This window comes from Manis javanica, chromosome 4, assembly GCF_040802235.1.
Source record: "Manis javanica isolate MJ-LG chromosome 4, MJ_LKY, whole genome shotgun sequence".
Classification (NCBI taxonomy): domain Eukaryota; kingdom Metazoa; phylum Chordata; class Mammalia; order Pholidota; family Manidae; genus Manis; species Manis javanica.
Window position 1 is genome coordinate 78,081,069 of NC_133159.1, and position 12,026 is coordinate 78,093,094.

At 36.3% G+C, this 12,026-nt stretch overlaps 2 protein-coding genes across 10 annotated transcripts in view; one reads left to right on the forward strand and one right to left on the reverse strand.

The window, feature by feature from the left end:
- The window catches only part of GLMN (glomulin, FKBP associated protein), a 40,954-nt gene extending 29,216 nt beyond the window's left edge, over positions 1-11,738 (reverse strand). For 3 of the 5 annotated variants that reach the window (XM_036997958.2, XM_036997957.2, XM_036997959.2), the window contains exons 1-7: positions 11,605-11,738; positions 10,766-10,840; positions 10,216-10,341; positions 5,377-5,493; positions 3,680-3,788; positions 2,386-2,626; positions 36-138 (exon numbers count right to left, since the gene is read on the reverse strand). In XM_036997958.2, coding sequence (XP_036853853.1) covers positions 36-138; positions 2,386-2,626; positions 3,680-3,788; positions 5,377-5,493; positions 10,216-10,341; positions 10,766-10,804 — 735 coding nt within the window. In that variant the 5' untranslated portion in view covers positions 10,805-10,840; positions 11,605-11,738. The remainder of the gene's footprint in view (positions 1-35; positions 139-2,385; positions 2,627-3,679; positions 3,789-5,376; positions 5,494-10,215; positions 10,342-10,765; positions 10,841-11,604) is intronic. The other 2 variants (XM_073234276.1, XM_073234275.1) reach the window with 2 other exon arrangements.
- Positions 11,716-12,026, forward strand: part of RPAP2 (RNA polymerase II associated protein 2) — a 109,181-nt gene continuing 108,870 nt past the window's right edge. For all 5 annotated transcript variants that reach the window (XR_012130236.1, XM_073234274.1, XM_017666488.3 and 2 more), the window contains exon 1: positions 11,716-11,833. Coding sequence is in view for 4 of the 5 variants with exons in the window: in XM_073234274.1 (XP_073090375.1) it covers positions 11,767-11,833 (67 nt within the window). In the remaining variant the exon portion in view is untranslated. The remainder of the gene's footprint in view (positions 11,834-12,026) is intronic.

Sequence of the window (12,026 nt, forward strand, 5' to 3'; positions counted from 1 at the left end):
TTTAGATTATAGCAGATTAAATTAGCTGTACTTACTATTATTTCAGATGCAAAACACCTTAAAGGATCATTTCCACTTTCTCCAGACTGTTCAAGGAATTGTGCTGTCAGCAGAGGACATTTCAAGCTTTTGAAACAACTGAAGTATAAGAAATGGGTAACTATGAATATAGCACTTCCTAAGTATAAAATACCTAGTTCTGTAAACATATCTAAATTAATTTTACATGTAAAATAACATAAGCACTAATAACTCAATGGCCTGTAAAAGTGATGTAAGATACTTACTATTAATGGGGAGAGCATGAGAACACCCTGCCAGATTCAATGTGCTGAGATTAACTTCCGTGTCTATACTGTACCAATGGATACTGAGTGTTTGGGGACAGGTACTAGTCTGTGATGTACTTTTTGTTAGTGCAGAGAAAAATTGGAACAATGTAGTAATTTTTTTCATAAAGCTATATTTGTTTTATTTAGAAAACCAAACTTTATCCTGTGATTAAGTCTTTCCTATTTCTTTAAAGTATCTTTTTTTTTCATGAAATAATGGATTTTTCAAATGTTAACCGTTTTTAATGTCTTAACCTGACAGAAGAGAAAGCTGACAGTAGTTTCAGTCTCCAAAATTTTTTAAATAAAATTACTGGCCCCCGTAATTCAATAACCTAGCCCAGCACTGTCCGATACTAATACAATGCAAGCCCCAAACACAACTTAAAAAATTTTAGTAGTCACATTAAAAAAGTAGTAAGAAAAAAGAGATTAATTTTAATAATTTGTCTCATGAACCCAAGATATCTGAAATATTGTTTCAACATGTTATCAGTCTAAAAATTAAGGTATGCTAGTATTTTTTTAATAACAAATCTTCAAAATCCAGGGAACATTTTACACTTAGAGTGTATCTTAATTTGCACTAGCCATCTGTCAAGTGCTTGACAGCCGTACTGAACAGCACCTGTGGAGTGACTGCGACTGGGCCCTCTACTACCGTCTGTGCAGTCAAGCTGGATATTCAGCTGCCTGGTGCTGCCTCTGCTCTTTCAAAGAGAAAGTAAAAACACAATTCCCCCACAGAAAGCTTAGATTCTTTGAGCTACAATGTATTTCCCACACTTTTATTTATTCACTTAGTGTAAGTAAAGGCAATTCACAGAAGAATGTAAACTAAAACAATGTATTTTGGCTTTCAAATTTTTTGTTGTTTGTATGCATATAATTTTCAAGATGAAGTTTATAATTTATTTACTAAAGTTTCTACAAATCCCTCTTTCCATCACCAAAAGCAGAAATAAAACAAAAAACATTTTCAGAACAGTGATATTTTGATTGGAATTACATTAAATTTATAGATTAACTGGGAAGAATAATGTATTTGTAGTCTTTGTTTCTAGGAATATTTTATCCCTCCCTTTTTAAGTCTTTTTTTTAATCTATAAGTTACATCCTGAAGTTTTCTTCACAAAGATTCTCATATTTCTGATTAAATTTATTCTCACATTTTATAGTGTGGTTGATATTTTGAACACATTTCTCCCATTTATTTTAGTGGTCTACAGGAAAAATACTGAAGTCATTTGTAAATTCAATAGTTTCTAAGTTATCCAAGAGATTATCGTGCTGTCTGGAAATGATGCATTCAACCTTTTCCTCCACCACGACATTCTCATTTTTCTTTTTTTAAGAAAGGAAAAATACATGTATTTCATACACAATTTAAAATATTAGAAACACTGAGGATTAAAGTATCTTATTTCTTTGTAAAAAACTCATAAAGTAGTGTGAATAGTACTTGTCTTCTTTTCATATCATTTAAAATAGGGGGTGAGCATCTTTTTTTTTTAGCCTTGGCAAAATGGTATACTTCTTTTCTAAGTGTGTATGAGTTTACAACATGTTATCCTTTACACTTTCAATATCATTAAAAAAATTTCCAATATCTTGCATGTGAAATTTTTTGGGTATTTTTGGCCAGCATCACTTTCTCTGGGACATTTTGGTTCTTTTCATTACAACAGATTTCCTCATTTATGTAGATTAAATTCACCTTCATTAAGTTTCCTCTCTAGAGTCTCCTGAATGACAGCAATGTCAACTTTCTTCTACAACCTCACTTTATGTTCTATTCAAATTTCACTTCCAGTATTATTAGTTTGTTTCCCTGTTGCATTCCAACTGTCAATTCCCTCTTTTTAAAAAAAGGTTTTGATTTTTAATTTTTAAAAGTATCAATGCCTCATTAAATGCCCATTATCAACTAAAGCCCACACCCAATTCTTCTAACATTCAAAATGTGAAAGTAGGTTTATATTTCCATTGTACAAAAATAAATATCACTAAACTATCAATTACTTACGTGAAATATTCTTAAAAATATACTTACAATTTCAGTAACTCGTCCTTTAACTTTTCATTTTCCAGTGAGTTTTCTTTGTTGTCAATGACTTCTTCCACAAAAGGCTTAGTGAACTCTATTAAGGCCTTGCAACACTGACAAAGGCCATAGTCATCTGTTTGTATTTGTTCTTTTGAGTATGGAACAGGGAGGAGGGATAGCTGACTCCAAAGGGTGGACAAGGCTAATCCAACTGAATATGCCTTGTTGTTATGAAGTTTCTGAATCACTGAAACAGAGACCAAGATGTTTCTGGAGGCTGCTCATCAAGTATGCTAAACATGGGACAAGAAGTCCAGTACATGCAGAATTATAGCACACATTTCTTTTTCATATTTTAACAACTCTGAAATCAGGATGAAATATCATAGCTTAATTGGCAGTGTTTTCTTCCTTCTTACCGGTGCATAAAATAATGGAGCATCTTACAGTCATGGCACCTTACAACAGATGCCATGAAGATTTGTTTAGGTATGTTTAAATAGGATACATACTTAAGTTGGAAACACCTTTTCCATATATTTTGGTTGCTATAAGTATATAGTAAGAGAAAGTGTCTTATAAATTATAAGGTACTATAAAAACAGGGGATATTATTACTAGATTTTCCTTCCCAAAAGACTTTGAATATTTCAAATGGTATGAAGCTGCTGGGCATTCCAATTTAAAGCAAATTTAACTTCTGATTCTGAGTCCTTCTATCATACTGAGTTATGTGTAGGTCATAAAATGAAAAAGCAGTCTCTTCCCACAGACAAATACTGCCTGCCTTGGTTGCCGAGGTCCACTACTTACCAATACTGGTACTGCGCTCAGCCATGGAGGCTTTTCTCTCCGCACTTATTTCATTCTTCAGCAGTACCTTGCTATTCCCAAACCCAACTTCCCAAAGCAGAGACTAAGCAATACTCTGCCTGACATGGTTCTTAACTACCACAATGCTGTCAGACTGAATAGTGCAGACACCACAGACGCAATCTTTGAATATGATTACAGAGAAAATTCTAGGTATAAATTGCAGATAGGTTAGATAAAAAAGTAATATAGCACCTGAAACAGCATGACATCCAACAAAGTATTTACTGGGTATCCACTCTGTGTCAGGTATTGTCATCTTTCTATGAAGAGCAGGATTCAAATTGGCATTTCTATTACTAGTTGAAGCAGCATACTCAATAGTCAATCAGAAATTTTACTTCACTATCATGTTGACATTTTCAGTAATATCAAGGCACTTACACAGATAAAACAAGAAACACTTAAATGTCAAAATACTCATTACCTGTTTGTAATGGCTGAAGTAAAAGAAGAATAATTTGTGATATCTGTTTTCCAGAGGGCTCTTCAATCAGTTCAAGCAAACCCAACAATAATTCCTTTGGATTACATAACTATAAAAATATTCACAATTGAACCTGTTTAATACAAGCTGTATTTAAAGCCACATGATTACTATTTTTAAAAGGCGGCATATACTGAGAAAATATATTATTTTTGCTTAACAGTAAAACACCTCATGTAATTTATTAAAAAATACACTAGCAGAAGCAAGTTGAGAGGAGGTAGGGAGGGGTCTTGGCCTTCCCGCTTAGTTCTCTGAGATTGAAGGCTTGGCCTGTACAGTACTGACTTCTGCAGTACTTAAGAGTCTGAGAAAAAAGGTAAATATGGGTAGTGATTCTGGGCATCTTCTCATCCCTGATGTAGATCATGGAATAAATCCTGGACCTATGAATATCCAATTTGATTTATCAGATATAAGATCTAAAAGGACTAGATAAATAAATCATGACACACTGACAGAATATACCACGGAATATTTTTCACCCATTAAAAAGAAGCAAGTAGCTTTATTACATATCAAAATGGAATAACGTCTTCAACTTATTTGGTTAAGTGAAAAAAATGAAGGGCAGAGCAGTGTGTATAGTATACCACCATTCGAGTAAAAATAAATAATTATTTTAAAAAAACACTAGCAAATCACAGAATCAATCCATAATTGTCAAACCACTGTAAAACTAAAAAGCAAGAAGTCAAAGCGTCTTTTAATGGACAACCACATTTTAAAGACTTGAATTCCTGGCTAAAGGAAAAGTTTTGAGAAATTGGGAAAGGGAGGGCCTGATCACCAGAGCTGAGGTTTCCTTTGAGCTTTGCCTGTCTACACTGAAGACCACTGGAGTTTCCCAGGGCCCCCAGGAGATGGGACCTTTTATCTCACACTACTAGGATATTATCTAGAGGAGTAGTCTCTTCTGTCCTTCCTGAACAGATAAAACTTTGCATTGTCTTCTAACTGGCCATATCTTCTCACTTGCCTTGTTTTTTTTAAAATCTCTTAGTTAATAACTAATATTTAGATGGAGTTTTTTTATATTTGTGTTTATTTGCACTAATCTCTGAGTAGTTTCTTATGTCCTTTTTCTTTGATTTATCTTTCTCAACCATGGTATCTGACTTATAACTCTATTAACCTTTCACTAAGAGTCTTTTTCTAAGGCTGTCAGACACAACTAATCTACTTTCTATTTCTATTTCCAATGTGAACACTTGCATTCTAGGTTTTTAATAATACTCTTTTAGGGAATATACCACAGAGAAAAGAGCATGGAGATTTGATTCTAGTTCCAATGTTGCCAAAAGATCACCAAGGCTCTGAATCACCTCTAAACTTTGAATTCCACATCTACACAATAAGCTACTTGTTAAAAATGGAGCTGCTCTGGTCTCTTCTTGGAGATTCTGAATCAGTGGGTCTAAGATGAGGGTAGGTAATTCTTATATCTAGGTAATTTGGGAAAACTGAAATGGACTTGTCCATCCAATCAATAAGACTGGATCTTTTCTCAAAAGAGTTCCCTCCTGTATTTTCATGAACTAAAAGCTCTCTCACCAAAAACAAGCACTAAATATTAAAAGGAATCATATAATACTACTGTATATTGTGAAAAAGAGAGCCTAGTTTTGTTAACTTACCTTTACCAATAAATCAAGCATCAGAAAATATTTCCTTTTTTCATCTTCCTTACCATTCCATAAAAGGCATCGAACAACAGGACCAACAAGATTCCAGCCCATATTCTTAATGATGACCTATAAAAACATTTCAGAGTATACCAAATCTACAGGACTCTCACAGTGAGTTTTCTTAATTTGCAGGAGGCTAGAATTTCCTGACATAGGACAAATTGAGGCCTACATCTCACCTTCACTTCCTAGGGTTGGATGCTAACAGGTATCAGTATTTTAAAATAGTTTTTAATAGTTTCACTGAGGAAATGAATGGGCCTTTACTTTAATCAGGTTAGTTGGTCTTTCCCAGGATTTAAATAGTTCTATGTCCAACAAGAGTTAATTTGCTTAATATGAGCAAGAAGTTAGTTTTCATGGATAATTTTGCTCCTGATTCATAAAGAAATCCAGCCATTGCTCACGAGACTTTTAAAGTTCCTTGAAGAATTTGTAATCATAATCGTGTAACTTATGTAAAAGAGGGGGTGCCACTACATTTTCTCTCCTTCATACAAGTTGCTTCTACTTTCAGAGACATTTCAGAATGCCTATCCACAGAAGTAAAGGCTTGTAACTAGTGATTCACATTCGTTATAAAACCAATGATTTTCAAAGCTATCAACAATATACCCCACTTCTTTGACCTGCTTTCTACTTTAATTAATCATATCTATTGATCGTATATGTCAGGTCCCTAGAATATTCTAGGTGCTAGAAATAAAGCAAGGAACACATTAGATAGTATCTCTATCTTCGGAGAGTTTATATTCTAAGATCATTCATAGAAAAACAAATCTAGGAAGAAGATAAACAGGTGTAATACCCCCTTCACAATCCCTGACTTATAGAGTAATAAGCATAGAAGAATAGTCACTTCCACGAGGGAAAGGCAAAAGAGACTTACAGAACAGCTAAGACTTATTAGGGAAACAGAGAAGTTTGGCAGACATAGGTAAGTGGGAAGCACATTCAAGGCTCTTAAACAGCAACGTGTAAAGATGTAATGACTTAACGAATTCTACACAGCTAACAATGGAATGTTAGGGTATGTGAATATATCATCCATTTAAGAGGAAATACTGTTTACATCTTTGCTTATTTATCAGCTGGACAGTCTAGTTTTGTGCATTGCTGTATCTATTCCCAGCATCTAGAAAAGGGCCTATAAAGTAGGTGTTCCATAAATACAGTTTAATGATGTCTATTACTTTTAAGGATAAAAGTTATCTTCCTTCCAAATTTGATATTCTGTTCTGTTTTCTTTTTTTCATGTATGGCTTTACTTAATATTTAGGTCTTTACAAATCAGGAATGTTATGAGGGTATTATTAGCTTTTTCAAATACTAAATATTTATTCCACCATTTATTAAATAAGCTTATAATTGCTTTTTAAAAGTTAACTAGTTTTTCTGAGACTCTACTTTTCCAACTAAGCACTTCTTTCCCTTCCCACAGGTTAACTTCTACTCAGAATAATTATTTTTAAAAATTCCAAATTTGAGTAAGATTTTGCTATTCAAACTGAAAAAAAATATTCTTGATAAAATATTTTACAAATGTAATCTCAGTTGTAAAGTATCCAGTCACTATGTAAACAGTGAATAGTTACGAGGAAGGGCAATAAATAGTACTAACCATAGGCTACACCTTGTTTAATTTAATGCTAACAACCCTACAGGGCAACATTATTATCCCCAACAGATGAGAATGTCAAACTTTAGAGACTGCTGATATGCCCAGCGTCCAACAACTAAAATGTGGCACAGCCAGGATTTGCATGTAAGTCGGTCCGGCTCCAAAGCCTGTGCTTTTCCTGCTATACCAGTGGTTTTTAATAGGGGCAATTTTGTTCCTTACCTACAAGGGGACATATAGCAATGTCTGGAGACATTTTTGATCATCATTGAGGAGGGAAGGGTTGCTCCAAAATAATAGTGCTCTGTACTATAGTATCTTAAGACAAACTATTCATATGGCTTTTTCAAAAAAACCATTTTATACAAAGCAGATTAATAATAAATCTTAATCAATCTTCACTGTGTCACCTGGCAGGAAAATTAAGTTACAATAAGTTTTAAATACTGTGTTATCAACATCTGACCCTCTGAATTTAGCAGACCATATATTACAAAGGTGATTTTCAAGCTCGTAAGACTAAGCCACACAGTGCTTCAAAATACCCCAATAACCTAATCTCTAATGGTGATGCACCTAAACATATCTTTTTTTCTTTTTTTGGTATTGTTAATGTACAATTACTTGAACATTATGGTTACTGACTCCCCCTATTATCAAGTCCCCACCACATACCCCATTACAGTCACTGTCCATTAGCATAGTAACATGCTACAGAATCATTATCACCTAACCATATCTTAATCTCCTATCTCTCTACTGAGCTCCAAACAACACTTTTCAATTGCCTGCTGCATCTTAAACTCAACACTTCCAAAGTAAACTTACTCACCCTCTTTCAGGAAGCCCTCCTCTTCTGAGGTTGCCTTTTTTCTGTTCAGGATATACACATTACCCTCTGAGAGGCTAGAAACCCCATCATCTTTGACACATCACTCTCTCACCTCCACAATCAGTCCCCTCAGTTCTACTCTAAAACTTCCTTCCAAATGCCACACAGTGCTAGCTTGACACAGAGCAGAGTGGGTAAGAGCTCTGAAAACAGGCTGCACAGACCCGAATCCTGGATATCACATTAAAGTTGAGATACTTTTGGGCATGTCACTTTATCTTTCAGTGACTGTTTCCTTATTTTCAAAATGAATTTAATAGTAGTAGCTTGTGGGATTCTTGAGTGGCTAAATGAGTTAACAGATTATAAAGCACTTAAGACAACACTTGGCATATAGCAAATAGCAAATATTAGCTATTATTAATTTTATTATTATTAGCTAAAGTAAGGAACTGTCAAAGATTATTCTCTAAGAACACAACTGGGAAAAATGAAGGAGTTAAAGAAAATATTAAATTTACTTCATTTGGGGCACAATGGTAGCATAAACGCCTCAAAAACAAATGTATTAAATAATGCGTCCTTATTTTTCCAAAAAAACTTTTTAAATTAAAAAAGTATTGACTCATGGCCCCGGAAGATGACTGGTTAGCCAGAGACGGGTAAGATTCCTCAAGGGAGGAACAACCTAAGACAGGCACAGTCGCAGGGGGGCCATCAGGTGAGAATTTGGGGATCAACAGAGGTGAGGCTCAGAACCTCACCCCCCCTGCTTTGAGAGAAATCTTCTGCATCCGTGGATGTCTTGCTGCCCTTGTCTAGCCTGGATTAATACTTAGTCCATAGGCACACACCTGATCATCTGATCATCTACATTTGCCTTCTTACAGCACTAAACTATGTTTTCTACCATTATCTTGCATCTACCTACCACTTCAGCGTTTTATTAAAAATAAAAATAATAATAATAATAGGAGAAATGTGGGATCAACATATAAATCAAGTACAAAAATCAAAAGAATATTCATATTTGACCTGATTGTTTATAGGTCATAATGCATGACCAAAACCGAAAGTTTCTGTGATGAATGCCCTTGTACTGTTCACCATGTAAGAATTTATTCACTATGTAAGAATTCGTTCACCATGTAAGAACTTGTTCGTTATGCTTCAGAAGATTGGAGACTGACGAGAATTAGGCTTGAGATGGATTAATGATTGTACATTGAGCGTTGACCCCCCTATACTGAATTTTATTGTTGTTAACAACCATTTGATCAATAAATATGAGAGATGCCCTCTCAAAAAAAAAAAAAAAAAGGAAAAGGAAGGGGAGGAACATTCCAGGGGAGCTCCAGAATGGCAGTAATTTTTGCCTGCTTTATTTGCTATTGTATCCCAGCACCAAGATAATGTATAAATTGTGTATATATAAATTTGTACATATATGCAAATGTATAAATTGTACATATATATAAAATGAGCGAAGGAACCTGTAAAAAAAAAAAAAAAAAAGTATTGACTCTCTGAACTAAGAGATTCTACAACATTGTGTGATTAAAAAATTTTAGGAATCCTCCAAATAAAATCGAGGTGCCCTGGATATAATCACAGGCCAACACGACTAGAGTGCGATTGATATTAACAAAGAAAACTTCTCTATAAATAAATAGTACTGTAAATGAAGAAAGAGTGTGTTTCTGGAGAGAATATGGTCTTTCTGTGTATAGGAGAGATCAAAGACACAAAATTTGCCATTTGTGGCAACACTGTGTTCAGGAAAAAGTTGTTCCTGATCCCAAAAAGATCTTTTCCCATTGTGGAGAACGATTTCTCAGATAATTTTACCTGGATGATATAGGCCAATAAAGGACCCAGCTCTCCCCGCTGTTCTGATTCTATGCACCCAAAATATCTTCTTACTTAACATTTGGTTTTCCATATACATCTGGCTAGAGGGAGAGAATGTGCTGATAACCAAAAACAATTATCTAGCCTGCCTCATACTCATATTTCTCAATGTAAATTAATGATCCAAATGCCAGTTTTGATCCATAAACCAAAATCCCTACTCTTGTAAAGATTTTACTTACACTTCAACTATAGCTCTTATTTAATTTATTCTCCCACTTCATTGCTAGTTGTTTATATTCTTCTCTTCCACCAGAGTGTAAATACCGGAATAGTTCTATTCCTTTTTTGTTTTAGAGTTTCCTATGAAAATTCAATTTGATTCTTAAATGTTTGATGAGTAAATGAATGGGTGAATAATAGCATCACATGGCTATTCTCTTCCTAGTAAAGACTGAAAAGTACCTATAAAGATAGTACTTACTTTATTCTTTTCATTTTGAGTAATTTCTAATAGCTGGTCTATGTGCCCTTCATCTATGCATCTTTGACCTGCTAACTGAAATAGGCCAAAATCTTCTTCTTTAAAGTCTTGCTCTTCTAGGATTTGCTGGCAAAAACAAACAACAAATAAACATGCTTTGGCAAATAAAAATTCAAAACTACTTGATTTATTTTATCTTTCTGAAAAAAAAGTTTAAATTCCAGATAAATTGCACATAAGCATACGTATGAAAATTAGGATTAGCCTAGTAAATACTTTAATGAATGACCTTGAAATCCACTGTGCCAAATAAATCTGTGATAAAGATCAGTATTAAAAACTTAAAAGATTATTAAGACAAGTATGTCACTTGGTGAAACAATTCAATCTGCCTTCCTGCCCTCATGCTATTTATTCATAGGTCAAAAAAAAGTACTAAAGGAGATAAACAATCTGAATTACTGCAAATGTAATTAAAAATTATCTGTGCCCTTCTCATATTTTGAAAGGTATTTACTAAAAGGAAAAAAAAACACAAAAAATTACTTACACATCTCTTTATTATGGATTGAAGTTCTTCCACAGCCATTCCTCCTATTTTTCTTGGTTTTGATGCTGAAATGTACTAATATAAAAAGCACTGTTAACTATCTGTGTTATTAATTTAAGTATTATGTTTCATTCTGATAAATTACTAGTAAATACAAGAGAGAAAATGTTTCAAAGTTGAAATGTTTTTACTTAAGTATGTTAGCCTAAGAAAATAAAAACCTATTAAAGCAAACCAAACTTAAATCTTTTTAATTTTCCAGGAGCATAGTTCTGAAATACACTTGGAAAAAAAAGATCCTCTAGACCACTGCCAAGAGGAGTGCAAATATGGACTATAGAAAGAGCTTTAAAAAGGCGAAGAATGTCTTTTCTGAAACAATTTCCAAAAGATGGGTACGAAATCAGTGCTAATCATTATAATTTTTTATTTTTTAATTTCCCACTTGAGAAAAACTGGAGTCCACACAATTCACCCAGAGAGGGGAACGTTTAGATACCCTCCAGCCCAAGTGTGACTTGGACGTTTCTATGAGATGCACTCCCCAGACTAATCCTGGCGGTGTAGTCACTACATCCCACCGAGGCGAGGCGACCGGCGGTGCTCGGGGAAACACCGCAGGGTTCCTGCGGCCGTCGTTTCTCTGGCGGGAAGGCTCGGCCCCAGCCCCGCAGTGCGTGCGGACCGCATCCCAGGGAAGCCATTCCCCCCATTCCTGCTAGCCTTGGTGTTCGGGCCCCACCACCTCGCGTGCCTAGTCCACCGCAGCGGTGGGCCCTCCCCGGCTCACCGCCCGCCGCGTAGCCCCGCCGCACCGGCCCCTACCTGCGCCCACTTACCCGCAGGCCGCTAGCCCCTCTCAGCGGCCTCGTCCGCCGCTCGAGTGGCGCAGGCCGCGCTCCGGCCTCGCCCCGCCCCGGCTGGGCCCGCCCCGCGTGCGCGAGGGAGGGCGGAGCCTCGGGGGAGGCGCCAGGGCCCGTCTGACGCGAACTGCGCTGCCCATGGCTGACGGGCCCGGCTCCCCGCGCCGCAGGGCCCGGGCCCCCCGCGCCTCCCGAAATGCCGCAGGTAGGAGGGAGGGCCCTTCCCGCATTTGGGCCCTGAGAAAACCCGGACAGAGTTCCAGCCTAAGGCGCGCTGGGCGCTCCCGAAAGGCCACGCCGGAGGTGCAAGTCTCCAGAACAGGGAAGGCCGAGAGCTTCCCATCGCCGCCCCGCGCCGGCCAGACCGCCGCCTCTTTACACCCGCTTCCCAAGATTTC